Here is a 27,381-nt window from a genome sequence, read left to right as displayed (position 1 = left end):
CGAGTCGCACCGGCAGGGCGACGGCGAATCTGTTAACAACGAATAATAAGGAAGAAGAATTAAGAGGACGTGAACGCATCCGCGTGCTGCCCACTGCTCTCCGCCCTCCGTGAGACCTTCCCCGATGTGTCTGAGTCTGCACATGTACTTGTGCATACGATGCGTAAACACAAGGCCAATAACCGCTTTTCGGAAACACGCTATCTCCTCCGCAGACACGCCGTCGTTTGTTTTGCTTGTGTGATGGACGCATGCGCCCCGCCCACTCTCCTCCACTCGAACTAACTGTCGGGGTGCGGAAGCGTGAAGTGGATTGTGTCGTCAGGGCCCCGATCGCCTGTCTCGCAAGATGTAAAGAGAAACGAACCGAAAAAAAAAACAAAAGGGAAGGCGCAGGCTCTTGTTACCACCGTCTCAAGTGCCTCTTTCAGTGCCACGCGTGCCTCCCCCGCCACCAACATGCCTGTGCTTTCAGTGCGCCGTGGTGCAGTGGGCGGTGTGTTGAGGTTGAAGACGACGCCGGATGGGCGCAGTGCGGGGAAGGGGTGGCGATGGTCACAAGATGACAGTGGTCTGCGTGTGTGTATGCGTGCGTTGCCCACTAGCACTCCTTCTTCTGCGTCCTTCTCGTGCTTTCGAGCGCGCGCTTATTATTGCTGGCCGCCTGTGAGCGCGCTTGCGCGCACCGTTGCGCCGCCCGCAACCCTCTCTGAGCGTCGGCTGTACTCTTCCTGATTTCTCTCATGCCTCTTGTCTGTCCTACACATGCGTATGTTTCTGGGTGGGTGTTGTCCCCCTTTTCTGTGTGATCGCGCGGCTACATTGCAGTTTGCCGTTTCTCGTCTGCGTGGGTACACTCTGCTTGCTTCCACGATTGCCGGCCCTCCCTTCCTCCGTACACGCACGTGAATGTGCACACGCCGTTCACAAATCGTCAGCACACACGCAAACAAGGGGGTCGTCTCTGTTCCCTGTAACTCTCCATTCCGTCAGAGCACGAGCGAAGGGGTACATACATACATACATACATAGTTGCTTCTCGTCGGTACGTGCGCATGTGCGCCCGCACGCCTGCGAGGCGCACTGGTATCAACGGCTCCCTAGGTCTCTATTCTCGTTTGTTGTTGGACCTTTTCGCCCCGCATCTAACGCCAAGCATTCCATCTACCTATCTGTGGGTGAACCCACTTTGGCCGCACCACCTGCGAACAACCAAGAAACAAGCGAAAGGACAGCATACACAACGACGAACGGAAGAGAAAAAAGAAGAAGAGATACGCACAAGCATTCGTGTCGCTCTGTAACCTGCTTTCTTTGACCCCCTCTTTTTCCTTGTGCGTAGGTGCGGCTGTGTCTGGGTTTTGTGCACGCGGGGTGCGGACGGGTGTCGGATTTTGTTAAAGGCCCGCTTCATCCTTTGCCCCCTCTCTCTCTCTTCCACCCCTACCCCTAAACCCTCCCTCATCAAACGTGTGTTAACTACCATTTGCTTTTTCTGTTTCGTCGCTTGTGCTCTCTCTCTCTCTCGTTTGTGTCGCTGTTGGCGTTGTCGGCGCCTTGTTTTTTGTTCCGTTTCGTGTTTTCTTTTTTTGTTTCACGAACCCCAGCGAGTGCACTACTTGGGTTCCCTTTCCCTCCCCCCCCCTCCCCCCTATCCCTCCTTTCCCCTGTCCGCTGCTTTCCTGGCCTAACCTCTCGCCACCTTTGCCTACCCCCTACTGTGCCAACTCTGCGTAGATAAGCGAGAACACAGAGTAGCTTTGCTATGAGAGGTGTATCTATCTGTGTCTGGGTCCACTTGTATGCTTGTCTTGTTTTGTCTTTCTCTTTAAAGCTACCTTCCCACTGATTCGTCTGCGTCCCTTCCCGCTCCCCGCATCTACCTTACCGCGATTACCTCCCCGTGTGTTCTTGGTGTGCCTGCCTGTAAAGCGTAGTGATCGTGTGTGTGTGTGTGTGTGTGTGTGTGTGTGTGTGTGTGTGTGCGTCCCTCTCTGTGTGAGCGATTGTGCTCTGGCGGCTACGTACGGCTCGCTTCATTATCGCTGCCTTGTTTTATTGCCAACACCACACCTTCCTTGGCGGTTGTTCTGCTTTTGTTGCTGTAGCGTGTGCATCTGCTCGCAACTCTCGCGCCTTCACGTACCGCTCTTCCGCCCCAGTTTGCGTGTGTGTGCATGTTTTGCCTGCTGTATCCCTTCTCTGTGTTCAAGAGGCAGAGAAACGGAGAGAAGACTTTGTTGGTGAGCGGCTAGACTTTTCTGTTCTGCTTCCGCACGCGTGTCGAGCTCTTACTTGTCTTGTTCGGTGCCAGCCCCGACTTTAGTTTAAAAGTAGCTTTGTTTGTCGGTGTGTGCGTGTGTGCTCCTCTTTGCCGTTTCTCTCGGAGGCTTCTTTCGTTTGCGATTGTGTGTTTTGTGCTTCTCTTCGGTTTTTCTTCTCTCTTTCTCTCTCTCTCTCCCTCTCTTGTGGTCTGTGTTTCAGCGGCATCAACGTCAGCGTCACCTTCCCTCTCCCTTTTTTTTCTTCGCCGCTGTTCGTTCTTCGCTTTTGTTTGTTGTTTTCCGCCGTTTTCGGGTTGTGCTGGAGGTGACTCTCTCGTGTTTTGCGTTTGCCTTTTTTTTTGGTATTTTTATTTTTTTTTCCATAGTGTAACATTTGAGCCTATTTATTTTGTTCGTTTTTTTTTGTATTTGTATGTATGTGCGTGTGGGGGGTCCTTCGGTTGTTCCCCCCTCCCCCTCTCTCTCTTGCCAGCTTAGTCATTCTTACGACGACTACGACTTCTAACGCGTCCGAGCACTCACAGCTGCCGTACAAGCAGAAACATTACAGCGTGTGCCATTGATTTTTCCCCTTCGCTTGTGCCGCGCAGTTTCGTTTCTTTTTTGTTTTGTCGTTTTTGGTGTGCGTAAAGGGTAAGCGTGTGTGGGGGGGGAGGGGAGGTGATTGCTGTTTGCTTCTGTCTGCACCTGTCATTACGCTATCTACCACCACCCATCAAAACAAAAACGCCGGTAGCGAACAGGAAGAGCGACATACGGACAGCAGCAGAAAAATCCAACAGCACACACGTGTAGAACCCGTATGGCTGACCGTGGGAGAAAACACAACGGAACAGCCGAGCAAACGAACGAGAAAAAAAGAAACAGAATCGACACACGCAGGCGAGAAGTGCAGCAACGTCTCCCGAGATACGATACATCGAGACGGGAAGGAAGAGAGGCAGAGCGCAACAAGGAACTCTCAACCGCTATATCTGTGTCTTTGCCTCCTCTCTTTCACCTCCTCAGTGATCCTCTGCGTCTCTTGTTATCCTTCTCGGTGCGTCGGCCTTCTGTGCTCCGATCATCTTGTGTGTGTGTGTGTGTGTGCATTCTTTCTGTCTCCTTTTTTTCTTCGCTTTCTTTCTTTTTCCTACACACTGATCTCCGCCAAACCCATCTGCATTGTTTCTCATCCTTGTCCTTGACCCCTCAACGCAATTCCGCCCACCTCTCCCACCCCCTTCCTCCGTCTCCACGCCTTACCATAAACGCTGATATAGTTTTCCATCTTTGTCCCTTTCTCACTGTATTTTTCTTTTCGTTTTTGTGTTTGTTTGTTTTCGTTGTCTCGTCCGACGCCGCTCCCATCTCTCCATCCTGTGTGCGCGCTCCTCTTTCCCCTTCCCCCTTCTTTTCGCGTTGTTAAACCGTCTGGCGCCTCCCATTCATTTATTTATTTTTTTTTGTCGTTTCGCTCTTCCGCGCCGTGGACTCTCTACTATTTCTGTTTGGTGTTCCTCTTTTTGCTGCGACCTCCTCCGGTGGCTGGCGCCGCATACGTCACTGTCTTTTCTATGGGGTGATCTTATTTTTCCTTTTGCTTGTATCTCCCTCTTGAGCCGTGCGCCACTACAGACTCTCTAGCGCGCGTGTCTGTGTACGTGTGTGTGTGCGTGTGCGTGCTTGCGCGTTGTATACCCCCTCCTCTCCACGCTCGCATCTCCCACTCAGCACCATCCACCACCACATCGCTCTTTTCGTTTTGTCTTCTGGTGCTGTATGAGCAGCGCCTTGCCTTTTTTTCTTGTTCTTCTCGTACTGCCCGTTTCGTCACACGATTCTGTCGCCCTTGTAAACACAGAGGCGTGTGGTCACCCATCCCCTCCCCCTCCCCCTCCAAAACCCCATTTTTATCCACTTTTTCCACACATTTTTTTTTTTGTTTCACGTGTGTGTAGGTTTCTCTGTCCCGCCGATCTTTGTTTGTCCGGTTCTCTCTCTGCCTTCACCGCGCCTGTGGAGACTTGGGCTCATTTCCACCGACCGTCAGCTACCTTTTATCTTACGCCCCATCTCCTGGTGCGTGTGGGAATCAGTTTCTCTCTCTCTCTCTTTGCATTCTCGCTTCCTTCACGTTGTTTGTGTTGCCGCATCGGGTGTGTGTGTGTGTGTGTGTGTGTGTGTGTGTGTGTGTGGCGATTCCGAAATTCGGTGTCCCTCAGTGTTGTCTCCTGCGGGTACTCCCTTGCTAAGCCTACCTGCCTGCGGACCAATCTGCTTTGCTCGGAGCTATCTGAGCGCTGTCTTGACTGACAAGTGCACGCACGAGCACCAACAGCATTTCGAGAGACATATTCGCGATCACTGAAAGCTAGCCATCTTCGGCACGTGCGAATGGGAGGCGCACTTTGTATGCACCAGCCTCATGCGAGCAACCACCGTGCTCAGCCCGTAGCTTCTCAGCCCTTTGCTCAAGAGTCAGATGACACCTCCAATGACGTCCCGCGGCTCGGCTCTTCCACGCCTCCGGATGAGCCCGCTGTGCCAGGGCCACCGGCGTTGAAGAATGTAGGGGCAGCGGCGCGGGCTCACAGCGTAGAGTTGCGCTCGGACGCCGCGACGTGCAAGAACTCTGCCAGTAGTTACCCGCGCTCTGCGCCGCAGGGTTTCGTGCGACCATTGCTTTCCTCATCCTCCTCGTCCATAGCGAATCCGCAGTCGACGCGAGCCCCGTCTCACGTGACGTCGATCGGGATGGGGGAAGCCACAACAACAGCGATGCCGCATTCCGTGCCCTCGATGCCGGAGATGGAGAGGTCTGTGAATAGCTCGTGTAGCGCCTTCTCCCTCTACTCCGCCGATAGCTCGACGCACGAGTTGCCGCTCCCGCCACCACCGCTTCTCGAGCGCGCGACGCCTCTGCAAGCTGTAGCAACCACAGCGGCAGCGTCAGCAGCGCGCGTGAAAGCATCCAACAATGCCGCACTATACCCCAGCGCTATTCCGAGCGCGTCTCTCATGATGACAAGCCTTTTGCTGGACGCCGCCACCCCGCCCACGACGCTGCCGGACACATCGATGTCCGCGAGGAGCTACTTCGTGCCACAGAACGTCCGCAAACACAGCGGCTGCACTGCGAGCAAAAGCCATGGCAAGACGCCAGAAAGCGATCCTGCGCAAGCGGCTGCAGGATCCTTCGCGGCATCGTCTTCCATGACGGCTGCCGCAGCCGCGGCGCACATCGTGTCCAGTGCCTTGCTTGACGTCAGCTTCGACTCACGTGTTTTTGCCGTCAACGATGCAGCCACCTCCACGGAAATACAGCGCTTGGGCGTTCGACTTCAGGAGTTGCAACGTGGGCACCATGAGCTGGGCGTGGCTCGAGGGGTCGCAGCTCTACTATCAAGAAACAGTGGCGGCAATAGCGCCTCATCTACGCAGAATCTTTTTTTGGATGCCTCAAAGGGCATCAATGAAGCCCTGCCAGGTGCGTCCACGGCGTCCCTCGAGTCGTCACGGAAGTCAGTCGAGTCTTCGGTGTCCGAGCAGGAACTGACACGTAAGCAGCTGCACGACGAAACAGTGAAGTTTGTGAACCTTATCCAGGAAATCCACGAGGAGCGTGCAGCTGGGCAGGCAGGCTACACGTGGTTTCGCTGGGGAGCCGTGCCGCCTAATACGAGCAGCAGCAGCGGCAGCAGCGGGCCCGGTGAGGTACGGGCGGGAAGTGGCGATAGGACTGGTGCATCGCCGCCACCGGTCTTGGAAAAGGCACCGCTGTCTGGAAACTGGTGTGCCGATGTGCCGGTCGGCAGCGCTACCAACTACTTGCGCCACCGCACTTTGTTGCGCCGGCGTGATCGCGCTTCCACGCGTGTCCATTGGCTGCCGTTCGAGATGCGCGAATCGGACTTTCGAGCAGGCACGTCCATCACACCAGTGTACTTCTGCGGCTACCAGGCCACAGCTGTGCCCGCCGACGGTGCTGCCGCCACACACGGTCGTGAGCACTATCCCACCACGGACGTGGACGTCCTCACGCCACACTCACAACACTTTCTCGAGGTGGGAGCATCGTCTGCAGTCACCTTATCGGTTACCGACACTCCGCCACTGCCGTCCATCACCCCCTTAGCCCGACGCACCTCCACGCTGGGCGCGGATGTCGACAAGGACAGCACACATTGTTTCAGCGACTCCAAAGGACCCCTCAGCTCCAGCAGCGGCACCATCCCGTCCACCTCCTCGCATTCCCTCTCGAGCGACAGCATATCTTTCTGCCCCATGCACGTTGCGCATCGTCCCACCAGTATTCTCGTCCCCGCGAAGGGGAAGCAAGGCGCGAGCACCATCTGCTCCTCGGTGCCGCGGCGACCTCTGTTGGAGCCGACGCAAGTAGACGTGCCGGCGACCGTCACGACAGGGTTGGTCCCTGCAAAGGCGGCTTCGGCGCACTTACCGCTCTTTGACCCGTGGCGTCCAACTGGTGACGGATCTGCTTGTGAACCGGGTCGGCGGCCGATTATCAACGCCGGGGTGCCGCACCGCAAGCAGCTGGCCAAGAGAGCGCTGGAGGACAACCAGCTGTTCTTTGAAGTGTTCTCGCAGCGGAAGAGTTTCTCCTAAGGTCGGAAAACGAAAAACTACCTGTGTGCGCACGAGTGTGTGTACATCACGACAGGCGGTGTGGTATGACGACCTCGAAACGTGTAGTATCGCTCCCGTCGTGAGACGCTAGTTAGTGGCCCAAAGGCTAAAGAGCCTGTGAGACAGAATCGGTTGACTGATATTCCAGGTGCTTCTCTCACGGATGTGCTGGTTGTGTTTTTCCACTGTACTATATATTATTGTTTCATTCATTTCTGTCCTTTTCGTCAATGCCACGGTTTTCACCTTTCTCTCCCTCACTTGCAGAAACTTGAATGTTTTATGTTTTTTTTTTGTGTGTGTGTGTGTCTGCCTCTTTTGTTCACCTGCTTGCCGCGTGTGTTCCCACATCTTGCATACATCCCTCTCCCTCTCCCTCTCTCCCTCTCTATGTATACCTATGGTTATACATCTCTGTATACATATGTACTATATATATATATATATGCTTTTGCGTTGAGATGTTTTTGGGTTTTGAATTTCTGGTTTCTCTTTCTCGGCCCAATACTTCACCAGCCCTCTGCACTGCACCCGCCTCTTTCTCCTCATTCACGCCAGGGAGGCTATCCTACATAGTTGGCGCGGGAGTTGCACACGCGGGATGTGATGGCGCCATCGGCCAGCGGCTTAGAAGCTCTCATGTAGGTGTGCAGGCAGCGACCCGCCCGTTTCGCGGAGTTCTCTCACTCGCTGTGGGGGGATGGTGCGGTGCACACCGACATCAAGTCAGGAGAAGCAACGATGTGTTAGGGTGATAGTCTTGGACTTGAATTCCTGCGAAGTCGACTACATGAGCCGCAGCATAGAAACGACTGTGACTGCGGCTACAGACTCGCTGTCACTTCGCACGGCGCTCGACACAGGCCCTACAACAGATGAGGATGACATGCAGCGACATTCTTGGGCATCAACGGTGGCGTTTCGAGCGGGTTACGTCCGCTTCCCACTTCACTTTGTGCATGTTTTCTGTGAACCGGAGCACGAGGACGACGTGGTTAAGACAGCAAAACCAGCCATGCCAGAAGCGACGACGCCAGCTGCATGGATTGCCGACCTCGTCACCGGACTCAGGCGCCCGGACGACATCAGTTCAAAAGCGTGCTACACGATGCAACACGCAACGGACACGAGCTGCTTGGTGGCAGCCGTCCCTCACCAAAAGTGCAGGGATGCTGACCTTACCAGCCGATAGGAGAGCGTGCTCACCCAATTCTGCACCGGCACCTGTCCGCACTTTGGATTCCTGCCGCGGCGGGTGGCTGGTAGTGGCAGCATGGGGCCCAGATGGTGTTCTGCATACTGCTGTGCTAGCATTGTCGCAGCCCCATCCCCAGCCTGTGCTTTCCTACGAAGGCGTCCGTCCCGGTGCTGTGCCCCGTATGCTACGCGATATTCGTGGATCGCTCGAGGCTCAGAGCACACCACGTCACACGCCATGGCCGCGCACGCAGTAGTGTGATTGCGCTCCTCTCCCCGGCGCTGCATGGGCTTCCTCAGTCGGGTATTTGTCGCTGCCCTGTGCGCCCCTTCAGAAAGACGAGCCACGCGTTCTTTGTGCGCGGGCACACACCCGTCCGCGTGTCCCTTCCGGCTGGACCCGCCCGCACTTATGCTAACCGCGTGGTCTCGGGAGAAGGTGGAGCGCCCCTTGCTGCCTCACACTCACGGCAGCACCCGACCTGTTGCGGTGCATGCGGGCAGGCCAACCAGCCACGCCCCCCTCCCTGTGGCATCGACGGAAAGGGCGTGCGAGTGTCGCGAACCTCCTCCCTGGACAGCAACGTCGTGCTGAAGCAGATCCCGAGGTCGGAAAGTGCGAGCACGGTGCGCACGCGCTGCCAACCACAGCGCTGACATGGTGTGTCACATCCAGTCACGGCATGCGGGGGCCAGCAGAGCAGGAGTGATGGGCGAAAGCGGCGCGAAGAGACCCATACCGATCAACGCCGAGGCGCACGCGCGCGCAAGCAGGCGGCACCTCCTCCATCCGGCCGGGCGGGCTGATGGGGCACGGATGCCGGAAGCAGGACGAGAACACCCCCGAACGGGCACCATCGAGCCCTCCAGGCTCCCGTGTGGAGAGTCACCACGCCATGCTATGGGGCGCCGCGGCTTGAGGCGGCTGAGAGGGAGAAGCATGGCATACAGGCAGGTTGTGCCGGGTTTCAGAGGACCATGACCTGAGGCTGGCCTGCCCCCTCCTTGAACTCCCCCGGCATGCACCTCGACCACGCCCTCATCACCCGCACGGCGGGCGCCACCGCTCGCGCCCTCGAGCAGGAGCACCGGCACGGGCCGCGTGCATCAAGGCATGCAGCCCACGCGAGTCTCCGTATGGCGTCGATGGCGCAGCACATGTGCGAAGAAGGGGCGAGGAAGCAGGGTGCATGACCCGACTTGTCGGCAGACGGCTCGTGCTGGACGACGAGGATTCAGCGGCGGCGCAGCAGAGGCAGACGGGCTGCGGCTGCATGCGCGTATTCGCTGAGCTGCTCACGATAGAAGGACATGCTGGCGCGAGAGAAAGAGCGATGTATTAGACTGCATTTTCTGTTGTTGTTCTCCTTTAGTTTTTTTGCTTTTGGCTTCAACTCTTCATCTTTTGCTTTCTCTGCACACCGGCTGCCTTACTCTCGCGCTACATGTCTGTTCGCGCGTGTGCGTGTGCGTTTTTGTCAGAGAGTGCCCTTCCCCCCACCCCCTCACCACCACCACCACCCACCCACCCCTCTGTCTCTGTCTCTAAAAAAAAGATTGGTTTCAATAGGGTGTTGGCTTGGTTTACTGTTCGATCTACTTTTCCCCTTCTCCATTTCGCGTGTCCTTTGTGGTCTTTTGTTGGTGCCCGTCTTGAGCTTGCGCGCTCACGGGTGTCCATCTGTGTGTCTCTCTTCCCCTCCCCCCCCCCCTCTCGTTGATGTAGTCATTGTGTGGCCTACCCGCTTCTCTGTCTTTCCTGCTGTTCGCATCCGTTGTTGTCTAGCGTGCGCCGCACACCTGCGCACAGACTGTGGCGTCTTCGCATTCTTTGAGGATGAAAAAAGGGAGATGCGGGAAGGGGTCTGTTCTGCCCTTAGAACTGCTCTGCTGTTTTATTTCCCACCACCTTCACTAGAGCCACCGCTCCTTCCTGGATGTGCGCGCGTGCGTGTCCGAGCTGTTGCATGGGTGTCTGCGTTGCCTTCGCCTGTTGTACGCGTCTTTGCTGTTGTGTGTACGGGCTGGTGACCACGGGAAAACAATCTTTTTCACCGTTCGCTCTTGCGCGGATCGCGTCAGCGTTATATATGCCTCTTTCTCTTGTTTTCCGGTTTCATTCCTGGCCTAATTGGTGATGGTGGGGGGAGTAGGGCGGACACACCTCTCCGTGCGTGGCATCGCAGGGCCCAGTACACCCCTCGCGTCACGCTCTGTGTGGGGAAGCTACGCAGCCCCCACCCCCTATCCCCGCCAACGCCGAGCCACATCAGGTGGTGAAAACTTCACGCACCTTGGACATGGCGGGCGATATCAGACCGCTTGACCGCTATGCATGTCGGCGGTCAGGTGGTGGACATCGTTGCGCTGGAGCGGCCAGCGACCGTGCACACGCTTGTGCCGTCCATGTGGTGCGCGAAGTGTTCGCGCGACTCGAACACATCCCACCCCCGGCCCTCCCACTGCCTGCTGGTGTGGGGAGCCTGAGTGCGCGACCGCGAGGGATGCGCCAGATGGGGACCGGCACAATGGGTGGCGCGGCTGTGAGGTGACCTGCTGAGCGGCGGTGACGGGTGGGGTCTGCTGCAGGGGGGGGTGCGTGCTCCGATGATGGCGTCGGCGCACGCTCTAGCGCGTGTGTCCACGGCTGCGTCGCACCACGCGATGGGGCCTGTGGCAGGCCGGGGGTGGGTGGAGTGGCGTGCAACTCATGTCGCATGGCAGAGAGCGTGGATACGAAGAAGAAAGTTTGTTGTCTGGGCACTCACCTGTGCTCGAAAGAACGTTGCGACGAGGCGGGAAGTGCTGTTGCTTAGTGTCTCTGGAGTTCGACCGCTGCCCCACTTCGCCTTCTGTTAGTAGGATTTGGGGCTGGCTACCCGCACTGATGCTCTGTTTCGATGGTCCTAGCTCTAGGCGATCGCCATCGTCTCCCCATGTGATGCGGAGACGCCAAAATACGCCGTTAGGCACGTCATCTCCGCGCTCTTCTCACCGCTCCGCCATATTGCTTCCTTGTTTCTATTTTCTGCATCACTGTCATGCCCACAGACCGACACAAACACAGAGACAGACAGGCGCCTGCTGTGCTGACAGGGCGTATCATTGATACGCGTGTGTGAGTGCGCTTGGCCGATTCGGTCGAGGGGCGAGGGAACCGCCTCGGCACCTCCGCAAAGCGCCCGAAAGTCTGCTCTGGGTGACGGGCTACAGACGCTTGGGAGGAGAGATGGACAGCATAGATAGCAATCCCCTCGCGGATGACGAAGAAGTGCTTGCCTCTCTGACCCCGGTGGACGCAGCTCAGCCTCTGCAGCCTGCCAGTCGGCAGCCAGTCTCCGCAACACCCGCCACAACAACCGTCTTGACCTCGACGTCAGCGGATGGGCACGTTCAGTACGAGGCAGCAACTACAGCGACCAACGAGCAGGGATCGCTACGCCGTGAGAACTTCCTTGAGCACGCCATGGCGAAGACGTCCGCGACACGGGCCGCTGAGGTACAGCTTGCAGCACCGGAGGCCGGCAATGAAGAAGCAGTGGACGAGGCTGACGACGAGGACGACAGCAACAGTGGCGACGGCGACGATGGCGCCTACGCAGCAGAGTACCGCAGCTTACTGTTTCGTGTGGCCGAAATGGAGGCGCAGGAGCAACAGCGAGCTCGCCAAGGCGGCTTCGCGTTGCGCATGGCACAGCGGGAGACAAAGCTGATGACGGAGGTGGCAGCACAGCAGCAGGCCTATCTGGCGTCACAGACATGGAGCGCGTCGTGTCTGCATGCTAGTGGTCGCGCTAAGGCCCCTGCTAACGCGAGCGCGGAGTCTGAGAAGCAGGTGACTATCTCTTCCGCCGGCGCTTGGCCGAGTGCCGAAGACGTCACGGCCGATGCGGCGACAGACGCTCGACTAGCATGTTTGGCTCATCGCATGGAGCATGCTCAGCTGCAGTATCGCCGCTGCACCGAAGCGGCGGGGCTGCTGCGCTCCCACGCACGATGGATGCGTGCTGAGGCGGAGCGTCAGGAGAGATGGACAGCGGAAACCGAGGAACTTTTGTGCCGCCTACACGAGGACGCAGGCCTCGCTGACGCGGTGTCGACCGCCGCTGCGGGGCAACGACAGGAGGGGCCCGACCGTGCGCGTCCTTTGGACGCTTCCCCACTCGTTGCGTCTCCTCTGAACGACACGTGGCAGAGGCAAACGAGCGGCCTGACCACCCTCGGTGGAACTCTGGCGAAGGTGCACACGCTCTTCCGTGATCCAGAGTGCCGCACCAGCATGTCCGTAGTTGCAACAGCGCTGACAGAGGTGGGTCGTCGGTGCCAGTGCTTACTGCAGGAACTGCAGGCTCTCACAGAAGCTGCACTGCAGACCGAGGCAGATTTGCAGCAGCGTCGTGTGCACGCGCTGGAGTGGAGCCTCTTCGCGGCAAACGCGCAGCAAGCGCTCGAGTTGCGAGACTTGTACTCGCCTGTGACCCTAGCGGAGATGCGGGCGATGGGACTGCGGAAGATCTTGCTGCGCCGCCGGCAAGAGCTACAAACCGCGTTGACACTGGTCGTCCTGCGTAACGCGGAGAAGGCCGTAACTGGCGCTGACCGTGCCGCCGCTGCGTCTTGTTCTGCTCTCGTGCCACAGTCGTCGTGCATCTTCTCCTCACCGCCACACGAGGTGACACCGGAAAAAATGAAAGCCGTCGCAGACACGTGCGCGCGGCACGAAGGGCTGCGGGACCGCTTGCTGCGCGAGCTTCTGTACCTAAAAAAGTGCGCGCGCCGCGTCCTCGGTGCAGCATGGGTCTCGCAGACTGAGACCACCGCAATCGCTTCGCTGGCAGCCACGGCAGATACCAGAAGAGACTCGCGCATGCTGGAGGCGGTACTGCTGGATAATCTCCGGCGGGCAAGTTATAATGGCCTGGCGCGCCTTATCGCGTTTGTGGCAGCGACGCCGAAGCCACCGGACGAGCGAGACGACGCTGTCAAGGGCGACATTAGTGACCCGCATGAAGATGTAGACGACGAAGGTAAAGTGCAGAATGAAGGCGATGGACTCGCGCCGTTACCGCGCTTTCACTCGTCCGCTCCGGCGGCTCCGCTGGCCACCCGTGTTCAGGTTCTCGCTACGCTGGAGGCGGTGCAGACGCGCGCCAACTCGCTTCTCTCTCTTCTCGCCGAAAACGCGAAGCATTGGCAGAGAACGCAGGATGTTGTGGCGGACGCGGAAGTGTGTGCCCATTCCAGCGACGATGCTTGGTGCCGCACTGCCGAGTTGCTCCTGCGCCGCTGCATGGATGCGGATGCCGCGGAGCCCTTATCGAGTGACACACACAGCGACGATGCCGCCTTGCAAAACCCGCGCACCGCTCCTCTCTTGCTGCAGGAGCAGCAGCTGCTTGACAGCTTGCACACCTCCCAGGCAGCCATTGTCGAGGCGATAAACGCCGCACTTGCGCAGGTGCACCACAGCTGCACGGGGCCCCTCGAGCGCGAGAAGCGGGATGTTGCTCTACTGATCCGGCTTCTGCAGCTCTCTGACGAAGCGGGCGAGTCAGAACGCCAGCGCAGTGACGCGTGCAGGGCCGACATACTCGTCACAAGCACCACCCCAGCACTGGAAAGAGCTATGCAGCTGCTCACGTGCGCCGAGGATGACGAGCGTAAAAGCGATGCCGCGGGCAAAGATCTACTTCTGTCGCAAGTGCGCGTCCCACAGTTGCCGCTGCGCGTGGATGCGGTACAGGGTACCATCAGCGCGCTCTCTGCCAATTGGAAGGATCGCCTTGTAGCCGAGACTGCGGAGACTCGGGCGAAATTCACAGAGACGCAGGTGAGGCTGGATCAGTACGCGCAGTACTCGATGGCAGAGGTGCCGTCACTGCTAGAGAAGGCGCTCGCCGAGGCCAAGGCGCTGCAGGAGCGCGCGACCGAGTGCGCCGCGCGCAGCAGCAGTGCCGCTTCTCTTGCTGCCCGAATCCAGCAGCAACGCAAGTTGCTGACCGACACCACGACAACGGAGCGGTACGCGCTGTCGGCGGCCATGCAGGAGGCGCGGCTTGAGGTGGAGGCATTGCAAGCGCAGGTGGCTCAGCTGCAGAAACAGACGAATTTGTCTGCCACAGAGTCGCTTCACCGTTGCGAGCTAGGGGAAGCTGAAGCGGTTGCGTGGAAATCCCTCCTACTGGATGACCCCGGGCAGCATCAGGCGGTGAACGCCGACGGTGCCGACGATGGCGCCATCAAGGATGAGGGCAGCGTTGACATAAAGCAAGAGGCCTCCAACTCTCCTCCCGAAGTGGCGACAGACGTGAAGGCGGGGGAGGATGAGAGAGATCGGGAAGTGGGCGGAGGCGCAGCAAAGTTCGAGGTCGCGTCAGCGAAGCGAGATGACAAAGTCGAGGGGCTCGAGATCACGAGGGAAGAGGAGACGGAAGAAGGCGCAGATGCCGCCGAAGGTGGTGGCGAACAGGAGCAGCAGCTTGGCGATGAGCCGGCGGAGGAGGTCGCCGCGGATAGCGAGCCGGAAGAGCGCGACGGCGATGCTCTCTCGTGTGCCGCGAAGCGGTCGAATGAAGAAGGGGCAGATGAGGAAGCTCATCCGCTGCAAATGCGCGATGGCACCGGCGCCGAGGGCGAGGATGTCCCCGAGGAAGAGCAGGGCGATGCAAAACCGAGAAGGGACGAACGCACTACACAAGATCGCGTAGATGAGGCGCCGCATTGCACTACTGCGGCAGGCACTAACGAGTTGGCAGAAGTGGTGCCGCAAGTAGAAGTGAAGGGCAAGAAGAAGAGCAGGAAACGTTCCTCGAAGAAGAGTGCGCAGCGTGAGGTGCAGCAGTGGCCGGGTCAGCACGCGCACCAGCAGCAGCAGCAGCAGCAGCCCAGTATCCTTGGCGAGTCCATCCTCGGAGACGCTGAGGCGGGGCAGCGACCGCCCGTTTTTGACAGTGCAGCCAGTAACCTTTTCTCGCATTACCCGCCTCCGTCCGCATTTCCGACCGAGCCGGCAAACCGACCGGTTTATGACGACAACCCGTTCTACTCCGGCTTTGGTTTTGAGGAGGAGTAGTGGAGCATCCGTGTGCAGCTCTTCTGTTGTCTTTGAACGGTGTTGCCTCTCCCTCGTCTGTGCGTGTGCTGTTTTTGGCTTGATGACTCGCCCTGCACACCCCCGCACCCCTTCTCCCCCCCCTCTTCCGCCCCATCCACTGCACATATATTGCGATGCTCGCAGAAGCGCGGTTCTACTAGAACAAGTAGAGATGGGGAGTAGGACAAAGGAGGACGGAAACGAATGCTGGCATGGAGAACGTGCCGTGGAGAGGAGGCGATTATGCTTTAAAGCAAATCTGAGAAGAAACGGTAAAGCAGACGTGAAAGGTCCAAACGTACGGCAGTGTCCACAGGTTTCTTTTCACCGTGTCGTGGCGGCGTTTAAGCAGATCTTCACGGCGCAGCCCCTCAACCGCAGGCGAGACGCACAGGAAGCCTGAGACGTACGTGCACAGTCCTGTGTGCTGTGTCTTCGATCCTTTGCCGTTGCACAATGTGGCGCATCGTGTCGCTCTTCTTTCGTACTTGTTGTTTGCTGCCATGAAGCGCACGGCCCGCTGTGTGTTCTCTCAATGTTTCTCACCCCACCCTCCCACCTACCCGCCCCGCTTTCAGGCTCGTTGTTCTCCCGTGTAACTCATCGCATCTCCTCTTGCGCCGCCCTGCTCGGCTTCGCTGGCTGTCCTTCGTGTTCTTCACTCTTGTTTGCACAGTCGTGTATCTCTTCCTACCTCCCTCTTTCGCACTAGGCAGCGGAGTCGTTCACAGATTGCTTAGCGGCCCTTCTCCGTGTACTCGCACACCCGCACATGCACGCGCCGATCAGAAGAAAACGACGTTGGCTGAATCATGCCGCTCTCCAGCACGACCGAAATCTGCATGCTGGTGTGGCCACTCTCGGCCGCTATGAAGATCCTGGGCCCGAACGACTCTATCGCGTGGGTGCTAGGGTGGAATGACCGCAGCCTGTACATCATAGTGACCTGGTTTCTGCACAATTGCACGCTGCCAGAGGCGAAGGCGGAATTGCAGCAAATCCGGTGTGTCCTGCAAAACTACAAGGGGCACATGCCGGAGATACCGTACAGTAACCTGAACATCCTCGGCTGCGTGCGGCCCAACAGCGCCCCCAGCAGGTGTAACGTCTGCTCCGTCGCGGAGGAGGAAGACATCCGCGGCGCACGCAAGGGCAGCTATCTCTGGCTGGAGCTGCTCGAGGGGCCAGTGCTGGCGGAGCTGTGGTGCTGCGGCGCGCGCGTGCAGCCCTGCCAGCTGCATGTCGTGCGGTGTGATCCGTCTAAGGAGCTTTCCATCCGCCCCACCATCTTTTCGGCCACAGCGCTCTACGGGGTGTCAGGCGTGCGACAGCTGCAGAGCGGCGTCGCGCCGGTGTGCGCACCAGGAGCGAACTCGAATTTGGAGGGTGTTCTGCTCCCGCAGGTCATGCGCAAAGAGGCGGAGCCGCGCGTACTCAAGCGACATCAGCAGCGCCGGCGCCACACGAGCGTCGTTAACGACTCCATCACACTGGCCGCCGAGGACAGCTGCTTCTCCGACCGCGACACGGGGGAGCAGTCGAGTGTGCTGGCAGACAAACGTTGGGCGACGTCCTTTAATGCCAACCTGAGTTTTACCGTTCAGGCGAGCAGCTTCGCACAGGACGCGTCCGTCACCACCGAGTGGCATCGGAACAGCTCCCTGCGCGACCACCTGCCAGTAACCCAGGAGGAGAGCCTGTCGCTCTCGGAGGGCGACGGCAGCGCGACGGCAGCGCCGCTCGGCGTGGCAACGCTCAGTGACTCGGAAATGGACCAACTGGACAGCAACGATCGGAGGGGGATGGGGCAGTCGGCGTTGCAGTTCGAGAAGCTGCTGGCGCAGAGTACGCCGGCCCCATCGCAGAGCAGTGCCCAGCCGCCGCCGGCGGGTGTGCCGCCTCGCCTCGACTTTCCCTCGACCACGGACAGGGCAGAGATGAGCGTCTTTTTGGCGACGATGCGCGCCGGCCGACATGTGCGCCGCGTCATGCAGAACGAGCAATTGTGCGACTACTTCAAGGAAGACACCGTGGAGCCGCTGACGGGGGTGCTCAAGTACGCTGTCGACTTCATCTCCACTTACGTGGTGGGTCTGTTGAAGCATCTGCGTTTCAGCAAGACAGCGGAGGTGCTGCTCTACCGAACCTCCGAGTTCGCACACTTTTTGTGCGCCGTCAGTTTCGCCAACGACTCCTGCGGCCTCCATCCGGTGCTGCCGCACCAAGTCTCTTCCTCCATCAATCACCGCTATGTCTGCATCTTTGGCTACGTCTCGCGCTGCGCAGTGGACCTGGTGCTCGGAGTGCTCGTCTACCTGTGCTTGTCAGCCTGTGGCCCTTCCCTCTATGCTGCCTTGCAGTACATGACGCGCCACTGGCTGTATGAGGTGCACGCGTCCTACATGGACTGGTTCGACGGCTACCCGGCTGGGCTAAAGGTGAACGAGGACCTGAACATGGCCCTCTGCTTCTTCGCCAAGTGCGTGCTGGAGGTGTGGGATGCGCTGCTGAGATGGTCTCCTGCCACGCTGCCGAGTCTCGTGTCCTTCCAAGCGGCCTCGGTGTCGGTGGAGGGGAACGTGTGCAGCACAGTCGCCGCCGTCACTACGGCGGCGTCGTCGTCAACGTGGTTCTCTCCAGCATCCGAGGATCAACAGCAAGCGGTGTACGAGTGGGTCAGCATGGCATTCCATCTGCGCATCTTCTGTCTTCTGGGCTGCAGCACCGCCGCTGCCCTCGTCTCAGACGTGACGGGGCTCGTCTCGCTGCACCTGCGCTTCCTTCACCACGCCATTGCGCTGCCATACTGCTTCGCCCGCGTTCTGCTGACAAACCTTTTTCGCCAGTTCTACGGCGTCAAGTACAACCCCCTGCGCAAGCGGTACGACATTTACCATTTTCAGGTGGATCAGATGCTGGCCGCTACATTTCTCTTCGTCATCATCATCTTTCTGTTTCCAACGCTGATTGTGTACTACCTGTACTTTTCCTTTGTGCTGGCGACAATTTGGTACATGGAGACGTGCCTCGAGTCTATTGCCTACCTTTCGCTGCATGTGCCTATCCACCCGATCGTCTACTGGCTGTGTGCGCAGCATCGTCTAAGTGGCGGGGTGGCGCTCTCGAATCCTGTCATCACCAGTGTGCGTCGATTCATCGGCTGTGGCAGCCGCCCAGGTCACGACGAGGAAGAGCTTGCCTCCCACACGGTGGAGGTGACGGTGGAGGCGCTGCCGCTCCCACTAACAGCTATGCTGACTGATTTCTTCGTTGTTGTGGACATTATTATGACTCGCCTGTGGCCGGCAAAGGTAGTCTTGTTGGTGCTGCGCGGCAGGGTCGAGTACTTACCGAAAATGACAGACATTCTCGGCCCCCATCTTCTGACCAGCTGCGTGTCGCCACGGTGTACCCTGTGTACCCCGTCACCTGAGAAGGACACGACCAAACCGCAGAAAGGACCAGTGGGAAGTACATGAGCAGGAAAGGATGTGGCACTGTGCCATATCGCGCATGTGTGTCTCCTTGCTTTCTCTCTCTCTCTCTCTGTGTTTGCTTTTCGTTTCTCGCTCTTCCCTCTCCGGCACTGCACGCCAACTACACAAACACCAAAAAGAAACACAAGGCCGACGTTACCAGCCCCTCCCCACCTCCTCCTCCCACCACCACCGTCAGCTCGCACGCTCCCCCGCACCACAAGGAAGTGCCGCACCTATTCTGACGGCGCGTGCGTATGCGTGTATCTGCGTGGCGGTCTGCGGGTACGCTGTTCTCAGCTTGGAAACTGGCTTCGCACTGCATCTCGTCGACGTGGAGCTCAACTCGCTTTGGCTGAACCCGCAGAACCGCATGGACGCATGTCGTGCACTTGTCGCGCTCAGTGGACAGGTGCGCAGTGCGGTTTACTTCTCTTTCGCCTCCTGCTCTTGCCGAGCTGCTCAGATGGGAGCATGCTAACGGTGTGTGATGAATGCAATCACGTTCTTCCCTAACGTACACTCTGCACCCTCTCTCTCTCCCTCCCTACACCCTATCGTATCTCGTACTCTCTTTTTTCGGTGACTCATCGCCGAGTCGCACGTCGTCGGCCAACACACACTGCTGAGTCCCTTATATACACATATATATGTATATTTTTTATTCTCGCGTTCATGTCACCACGCAATCAAAAATACTTTCTCCCCACTCCCCCTCCCCCAACACACACACACACCATACATGCGCAGTAGTCTCACGTTTTATTTTTTTTCTCACGTTTCCTGCGTGGGCTTTTGAGTGCCTTGTCTCTCTCTCTCTCTCTCTCTGTCTCTGTCTGTCCCTCCGTGTGTGCGTATTGCCGTCTGTAGGTCCGTCAGTGTCGGTGTCTGGGCTTTCACCCTCACCAAGCTCGTGTGCGCTTAGCAAAAAAAAACGAAAAACATTTGGCCGATTAGGGTCAGCCCTCCTTCATCGCTGTTGATTCTGTACCGCCCGGTTGTCTCCCTGCACCCGCAGCTCAGGCACACAAACACACGCACGTGCGCCGTCTTAAATCCCAGTCTCGCTTGAGTCAACTTTCCTTCCCCCCTTTTTACTTCTGCGTTGCTTCCTTCTAGAGGAGCACCTCCGCACTGCGAGACGACACAGAGTGCGAGAGCGAGGTGTTTTCTTGTGCGTGTGTGTGTGTGTGTGTGTGTGTGTGTGTGTTGCGTGACAGTGTCCGCTGAGATTGCTTTGTCGAGCACCCACCTCCGTCCCTTCCTCTCCCTCCCTCACCATCTCTGTGCTCCGCCACCCACCCAAGCACCCGCCCTACTTTGGCGTACACCGTATCTCTTGTGCAACCTTCACTTTTCTCTTTGTGTCTTTGTGTGCGTGTGTTAGTTATTTGTGTGCATGCAGGTGTTTCTTGCTCCTACAACCTCTCTGACGGCACCTTTGTTGTTTTCTTGTGTTCCTACACGCCCCGCACTACGCGCCCTTCTCTCCTCTTCCTTCTCCCTCCCTCTCTCTTCACCACCACCACTTCTTGTTGCTGCATGGATTCTCTTCCCTCTGCCCTCGTTTCCTCCTTCCTTCTCGCTTTGGTTGCTCACTCTTAGGCGCATCAATCTCGGTCTGTGCGTGTGTGCGTGGCTCTTCGTCACGCTTACACGCTCTCTGCATCTGTATATTTTTTCCTGGTGCCTCGCCATACGCTCCCCGTCGCGTCTCTCGTCTTCATCTCACGCGTCCCTGCCCCCCTCCCCCATCTGTGAACGTCCTGTCGTTGTGGGTAACACGCAGAGCTACTGTCTGCCTTGATCACTTTTTCGTTTTGCTTTTCCTTTCCACGTCTTCCACCACCATCCCACCAGGTCACTGCACTGCTGCACGCTAACCTCTCCTGTGAGACGCTCGCCGTACCATTGCCAGCCATCGCGGAAAGCTGCACACAATGGCACAGGCCGCGTACCCACCGTCACGAGAAGGCAGCTACCCACACTCTCGTAGCGGTGGCCCCCCCGCGAACCCGATGCTGCCCGAGCAGATGATCGGCAGCTACGTCATTCGCGAGACCATCGGCCGCGGTAGCTTTGGCAAGGTGAAGAAAGGGCGACACGTGCACACTGGAGAGTATGTCGCCATCAAGATCCTCAACCGCCAAAAACTCAAGTCCGCCAACATGGACAAGAAGATTCACCGCGAGATCGAAATTCTGCAGCTGTTCTCTCACCCGAACATCTGCCGTCTCTACGAGGTCATCTCCACACCTACGGACATGTACCTTATTATGGAGTACGTGGAAGGCGGAGAGCTGTACGACTACATTGTCCAGAAGGGCCGCGTGCGGGAAAGTGAAGCGCGTTACATCTTCCAGCAGATCGTGTGCGCGATCGAGTACTGCCACCACTTCCGCGTCGTGCATCGCGATCTGAAGCCAGAGAACATTCTGCTGGGAACTGGGCTGCAGGTAAAGCTGATCGACTTTGGTCTTTCGAACATCACGAAGGATGGCGAGTTCCTCGCGACGTCGTGCGGGTCGCCCAATTACGCCGCACCCGAGGTCATTTCAGGTAAACTGTACTTTGGCCCAGAGGTGGATGTATGGTCTTGTGGTGTCATTCTCTACGCGCTGCTCTGCGGGTGCCTGCCGTTCGACGAGGATAGCATCCCGCTCCTTTTCAGCAAGATCAAGAAAGGCAAGTACGCCATCCCATCCAACATGCAGGCGGGGCCGCGGGAGCTCATTCAGCAGATCCTCGTCGTGGACCCACTCGTACGGCTCACCATCCCGCAAATCCGCGACAACGCCTGGTTCAATCAGCGCCTGCCAATGCGGCTGTCTTACAGTGAGTCCATCTTCAGCGTGAAGGAAGACCGCATTTTATCGGTACTGGTGAGCGAAACAGCGAAGCGGCTGGGGGTGCGGGACAGAGATGTGCGCAAGGAGCTCGAGCTCGGCTACGGGGCCGCCTTTGTCGCCTATAATATTCTGTTGGATGCACGGCGCCGTCGCGAGATCGCGGCTGAAGTGCGCGAGCTTGGCATGTCCGGCGATGAGTCCCGCGGAGTGAACCATGTCATCGGCGCTCAGCAGACGAAGTTTCAGCCCAAGGCGACAGAGCGGGAGCTCAACATGGGCCTCATGCTGACGCAGAGCCCCGCGATGGTGGTGCTGCTTGACGAAGAAGACGCCACGAGGAACAAATGGGCCTACAACCGCGGCTGCTTCGTGCCCGCTTCCGTCGCAACCCTTGGCGACCCAACAAAGGTGAGCGATACAAGCCTGAGCGATGGCAGCGGCAATGGTGGCCCAGGCGGGTCGATCGCAGTCGGCTCCTTCCGTATCACTTCGAAAATGTGCTCCGGATCCCTGGTCGGCTCCGCCAGCGTAGGCTCTTCCTCGTATGCGCCAGGCAGTCTGCGCGGCGCGGCGGGGCTCACTGGCGGCAGCAGCAGCTACCGGCGTGCTGGCATGCAGTGCAGCACTGGGGGAACCGCCGCCTCGCAGCTGGGGGCGAACCTGAGCGACCAGCCGCGCGTCGGATCTGTAGCCCGCAAGCACGCCATGTACACCGCAGAGGAAGAGCAGTTCATTGTGGAGAACAACTACGGCTGGCGCATCGGTATCATGACGGACTGGCGGGCAGAGCAGGCGCTTTCCGCCATCTATGACGTCCTGCGCACCTTCAAGATGCAGTGGAAGGTGGTCTCGCCCTTCCGCCTCCTGGCACGGTCAACGGCCGAGACATGGAGTGTGGTGGCGGACTCGACGCAGAGCCGCAACGCTTCCACGCGCCGAAATACGCTAAGCACCTACTCCGTTGAATCCTCTGCACCGATCCGCATTGGCTGCCGCAGCGGTGCCCCAGGGAGCGGCAGCAGTGACGATCACGAGGACGGAGGCATCGCTGGTAGCACGCAACGCGACGAGGAGTGCATCCACTCACACATCACCCGCACACGCCGGCCAGGCGCTGCGGCTCGCCGTTTCGGGAGTGCACCAGGTGGCGGCTTCACTAGCTCGAGCCAGGTCGCGCGCGGCAACTATTTCGGCGGCCTACAGGGCGGAGACGAGGAAGCGGCGATGGTCTCTGGAAGCGCGGCGTCGGGGATACTGCAGTCAGCACACGTGATTGAAAGCGGGTCTGAGTCAACGTCCTCGCCGCGTGACCCACGCAGCGCATCGCCACCAGCGAGCGCCGCTGTCTCCACCTCCGCAGTTGCGGAACCAGCCTCGCCGCCGGCAAATCCTGTCGTTCTTTCCCTCTATTTCTTTCGCATTCACGAGCGGCACGATAAAGGTTACCTGGTGGATTTCAAGGTCGTGCGCAATGCCATGGTCGCCGCGGACCTGGTGCTTCTCCTCTCTGATGCGCTGGTCAGGAAGTTGGGCTAAGAGAACGCAAAGCAGCTGAGCTGGCGCGGCGGGGTTGTTGCAAAAGGTGTGTGCGTGTTTTTCTGTGTACGTGCTCCTCAGCACGTACACCCATACCTTAGGTGGGTAGTGAAGAAGAAGAGGGGTTTTGTCATCAGAGCCAACGAGGTCATCGGTAGAGATGCGCTGGAGAAAGGGGTGGCATGCCGCCAGCCCATGAGCGCTGTCTGCGCTTTAGCTCTCCATCCAACGCAGCGACTTTTTGACCTTCATGTGTGTCTCCCCGTCTCTCTACGCCCGTCTCTACTCCGGTACAGAACGTTGTGCGCGTCTTCGTAGGCAAGGCATCCCTTGGGCATCTTCTTCGTTTCCCGGTGCGCACCTCTTCCCTGTGCAGCGGCTCTGACCCTCGCTCTGCGAATCCCCGCTGTCTCCCTGCGCGCTCGTGCAAACGAAAAATGAAAAGGAAAGGGAGGGCCTTGGGAGGAGGCGGAAGAGCGCAATGTATCTTTTCGAGGGGGTGGCGCACTTTTCTGACCTTGTCTCCTCCGCCGCCCCCGCGCTTGCGTGATCCTTCCACTTCTTTCATTCTCAGCTACATTTTATGCTCCTCTGCCTTCGTGTTTGCTCTCTCCGTCCTCCGCGCGTCTTCTCTCCCCCTCCCTCCCTCCTCCTCTTCTTCCCACGGCGTGCGTCGCCGAATGTTACTGGGATGGTGCGAAAGGGGGAGGGGAGGAGGAACCGGGGACGAGTCCCCTCCCCGTTTCTCCTTCTGATGCGAGTGTGTCTGTCAAGCGCCCGTCTATGGCAGATCTTCTTTTTTTTCGTTGTTGCTCGCTCGGCGGTGAAGTCCGGCCGAGAACAGAGAAGACGGAAGGCCAAAGAGAGGCGGTGTCGCATGTGTGTGTGTGTGTGTGCGTGTGTGGAGGAGCTCGCCGGGCTCGCCACGGTGGGCGTGGTCTCTTCCCTCCCTGCCCTCTCTTTCTCTCTTGCTTTTACGCGTCCAATATTGCTGTGAGCTGATCGGCTCGGGGTCGTATACCTTTGCCCTTCTCGTGTTGCTCGTTGTTTTTTTTTTCGTCTGGGTTTTGTGGTTCTCTTCTCTCGACGTCGGATCTGCAACTCGACTCTGCTCCTCCTTGTTCGCCTGCTGCATGGCTTCCGTGCGGGCGCGTCTGCCTGAATCACTGCTGCCCCACGCAGGCCGAGCAGCAGAAGCGAAATTCAGTTTGAGTGGGATGCGATCGTGTGAGAAGCGTGAAGTAGCTATCTAGGTCTGGACGCCTGCTGCTGTGGATGGTGTGCATCGATACCAGCGGCACTTGTACTCAAGTGTTCTTATGGGGGTGGGAGAGGGTTGTTTTGCGTGTTTCATTTTTCGTGGTGCACCTGCTAGAGGTGCCACTGTCGCTGCGTGTGTGTGTGTGTGTGCGCGCGCGCATGAGCGTGTGGGCGAACGCAGGTGGCCAAACGACGCCGCGCGGGAGTCCCTCTTTCCCCTTACAGCTTTGTCGCTGTGACTTGTCGGAGTTGCTAATACTTGAAATGCACACGGAAGACTCGGCCAACAAACGCGACACTCATACGTGAGTAAAAGGGTGACAATGGAACATCATACGCGGGAGTAGTCCTGCTCGCCCAGCCGCAAATATGTGCACCCCGTCGTGCGCACGTCTACATCAGGGCGTGTGGGCATCTTCAAGCGCTGCGCGCTTGCCTGTGCCGCTGACGCTTCGCCACCCCCCCCCCCGTCCCGAGCTCCTCCCTCTAACACCGTGGCATTGAAACACTCACATGCAGTGTGCCTCTGCCAGTCAAAGCCGTGCGAACTTGTGCATTGTAGCCTGGAAGGTCGGCATGGCAACGCACATGGAGAAAGATAGTCACGACGCCTCCTCCTTCGTCCTCCCTCTTCCCAAGCTGCTTGTTCCTTTCTCTGCCCCACCCCACCCCTCGTCTCTGCATCTTTTTCTCCGCCGAGCATCCCCCATCGACGCTCACTGGAGTACGCACTCAGTAGTCTCTCCCACTGCCGAGTGGAACGAGCACTCGAGTACGCGGGAGGCACCCACCCACCCACCCACCCTCAAACACACACACACGCACAGGCATTCACCATCGCTGGGTGAGCGCTGGACAGCACCGCCATTGGGCGCACGCTTTTCTCGTTCCTCCGTCGAGTTTAGGCCTTTTCTATCCATCGTGCGGCTCGGGGGGGGGGGGGGGTAGCATGCGGCGCACTCTGGCGCTGTATAAGCAAGGGCGTTCACGAGAGCCGAACGTGGGTCGACTTCTCTACGGCAAACGCAAGAACCTTGTTCATCATGCCAGCGAAGCCAAGCCGTCTGTCACGGCTGTTCTAGCGCAGACCCCGACGGAGCGGCTGCCGGTGGCCGTGAAGCACGCCCTGCAGGTAAAGGAGCTCCACCGGGAGCAGATCGCCACTCTCCTCAAGCAACACCGCGCGCTGCGCCGGTTTGACCGCACCGAGGTGATCGTTCAGGCGCTCCGCGATGCCAAGCAGCCTCTAACGTCGCAGCACTACTGCGTCCTCATGGCCCACGCGAATGACGAGCGGCAAACACGCAGAGCGCTGCAGTTCTGGAAGGACGCCGTCTCAGAGGGTAAGGTGAATGAACGCCTTCACGGCGCCCTCATGTCGACCTACCGTAACGCCGGTAACTGGAGGGCGGCAATGCGGCACTGCGAAAGAATGTGGAGGGATCAGCAGGTGCTGGACCCTCTTGCTGCCCACGCTGTCATGAACGCGTGCCGCCGCTACGGGCCCTGGCAGATGGGCCTAAAGGTCTTCTCAGACGCCGTCCAGCACGGCACGAAGCCGAACGGCGTCGTCTACCTCGAGCTCCTTCGCCTCATCGCACAAAGCAAGATGCCGGCGCGGTGGATGTACGGTCTGGCGATTCTGCGCGCACTGGAGGCAAGCGTGGAGGTGACGGCGGGGCACTACAACGCGGTCCTCGCCACCATGGGAGGCCGTAACTGGGAGAAGGGCATCGAACTGTTTCACTCCATGCAGGTGCACAACGTGCAGCCCAGCACCGAGACTCTCAACACAGTGCAGCAGCTCCATCCGCACAGCGTGTCCCACTGCATCCGCTGCGTCGCTGAGGCGCACGCGCTTGGCATGCCAATAACCGACACCATGTACCGCAACGTCCTGCTAAACCTGTTCCGAATGCAGCTGAACAACGAGGCAACCCAGTTTGCGGAGCGCGAGTACAAGCTGGACTGTGTCGATGCCGGCAACCCACTGACCCACACACTTTCCCTGAGTGTCGCCATGGTGGATGCGCTGCTTTCCCATCCCCGTCCCCACGACGCCCTGCTCGTGTACGAGTCCTTCCAGGATAAGATTGGCGACGTTGTGGCAGCTGCGACGCGGCAGCTGGGAACCAGCGGCTCCCTGGAGCAGCGCTGGCTCGTGCAAGGGCGGGTGGCTGTCGTTGACCACAACGTCTTGCTCTCGACGACCTTCGAGTCCCTTATTCACCACTACGACTCGGTGTTTGTTCCGTTTGCGTCGGTGCGCCTGCTGGTGCGGCGCGCCCGCGAGAATGGCCACTCAGTGCAAGGGCTCCATATGAAGACGACGCTGCGTCGCATTGGACTTCTGCTGAAACGGGAGGAGTGGCGCATGCTGCGTGTGCTTCCCTATGCACACCAGCTTCTTGCACACACGTACCTCTCCGAAGGCGGGCCAGCCAGTCCGGAGGCGCTGAAGGCGCTGCGTGAAGAGGCGGAGACGCAGAGCCTGCTGCCCGAAAGCCCTCAGACTCCGACAGCAGTGGCGAAGGCCGTTTCCGCGTATGGCCAAGCGCTGCTGAGGCGTCTCACACCTGTTGGAGAGGCCGCTGAGGTCGCTGGCGCCGTGAGAGCCGATCAGAGTGGAGAACGCGGCACAGAGGACGCCGCGAAGAACCTCGTGATACGCGAAGCAGCTGGAGGCGCTGCCGACACAGGTGCTTCCTCGCTCGTTTCTTCGAAGGCGTGGCCCGCCGCGACTGCACCCTTCCCGATGGTGCTGCACTCGCCCCGCCGCATCACCTCCGTGGAGCGCGTGACAGCAGTGGCCGCCATGCTCAAGTCTCTCAACCCCGATGCGGAGGTGCACGTGCTTTCCACAAACGCATCGCAACTTGCAGCGGTGCGTCATTGGAATGCAGTGCGTGTCGGTGTTCTTCTTGTCCCGGTGCACTACCCCGATCAACTCAGACAGATGGCGCCCCCTGCATTGCCGATCAGCGAGGGCGCCGTCGCCGCTGCGATGGCTGCACCCGGTTTCAGAGGACCAAAGCCACGACTGTAAGCGAGAGGTG

General features: G+C 58.8%; 5 protein-coding genes across 5 annotated transcripts; all 5 read left to right on the top strand.

Annotated features, from left to right (window-relative positions):
• Positions 1 to 4,661: 4,661 nt before the first annotated feature.
• On the top strand, positions 4,662 to 6,893 carry LMJF_29_2050 (conserved hypothetical protein; the record flags this gene model as incomplete). Its single annotated transcript, XM_003722240.1, has 1 exon — positions 4,662 to 6,893. The coding sequence occupies one exon, from the start codon at positions 4,662 to 4,664 to the stop codon at positions 6,891 to 6,893; it is 2,232 nt and encodes a 743-aa protein (XP_003722288.1).
• Positions 6,894 to 11,340: 4,447 nt separating this feature from the next.
• On the top strand, positions 11,341 to 15,183 carry LMJF_29_2040 (conserved hypothetical protein; the record flags this gene model as incomplete). The annotated part of the gene is made up of 1 exon (XM_003722239.1): positions 11,341 to 15,183. One exon carries the CDS (start codon positions 11,341 to 11,343, stop codon positions 15,181 to 15,183), a length of 3,843 nt encoding a protein of 1,280 aa, XP_003722287.1.
• Positions 15,184 to 16,016: 833 nt separating this feature from the next.
• On the top strand, positions 16,017 to 18,683 carry LMJF_29_2030 (putative UDP-GlcNAc:PI a1-6 GlcNAc-transferase; the record flags this gene model as incomplete). The annotated part of the gene is made up of 1 exon (XM_003722238.1): positions 16,017 to 18,683. One exon carries the CDS (start codon positions 16,017 to 16,019, stop codon positions 18,681 to 18,683), a length of 2,667 nt encoding a protein of 888 aa, XP_003722286.1.
• A 1,937-nt stretch (positions 18,684 to 20,620) lies between these two features.
• On the top strand, positions 20,621 to 23,065 carry LMJF_29_2020 (putative serine/threonine protein kinase; the record flags this gene model as incomplete). Its single annotated transcript, XM_003722237.1, has 1 exon — positions 20,621 to 23,065. One exon carries the CDS (start codon positions 20,621 to 20,623, stop codon positions 23,063 to 23,065), a length of 2,445 nt encoding a protein of 814 aa, XP_003722285.1.
• A 2,209-nt stretch (positions 23,066 to 25,274) lies between these two features.
• LMJF_29_2010 (conserved hypothetical protein) lies at positions 25,275 to 27,371 on the top strand (the record flags this gene model as incomplete). Its single annotated transcript, XM_003722236.1, has 1 exon — positions 25,275 to 27,371. One exon carries the CDS (start codon positions 25,275 to 25,277, stop codon positions 27,369 to 27,371), a length of 2,097 nt encoding a protein of 698 aa, XP_003722284.1.
• Positions 27,372 to 27,381: the final 10 nt, after the last annotated feature.

Source organism: Leishmania major, chromosome 29, assembly GCF_000002725.2.
Source record: "Leishmania major strain Friedlin complete genome, chromosome 29".
Lineage (NCBI taxonomy): Eukaryota > Euglenozoa > Kinetoplastea > Trypanosomatida > Trypanosomatidae > Leishmania > Leishmania major.
This window is presented reverse-complemented; position numbering and strand designations above follow the sequence as displayed.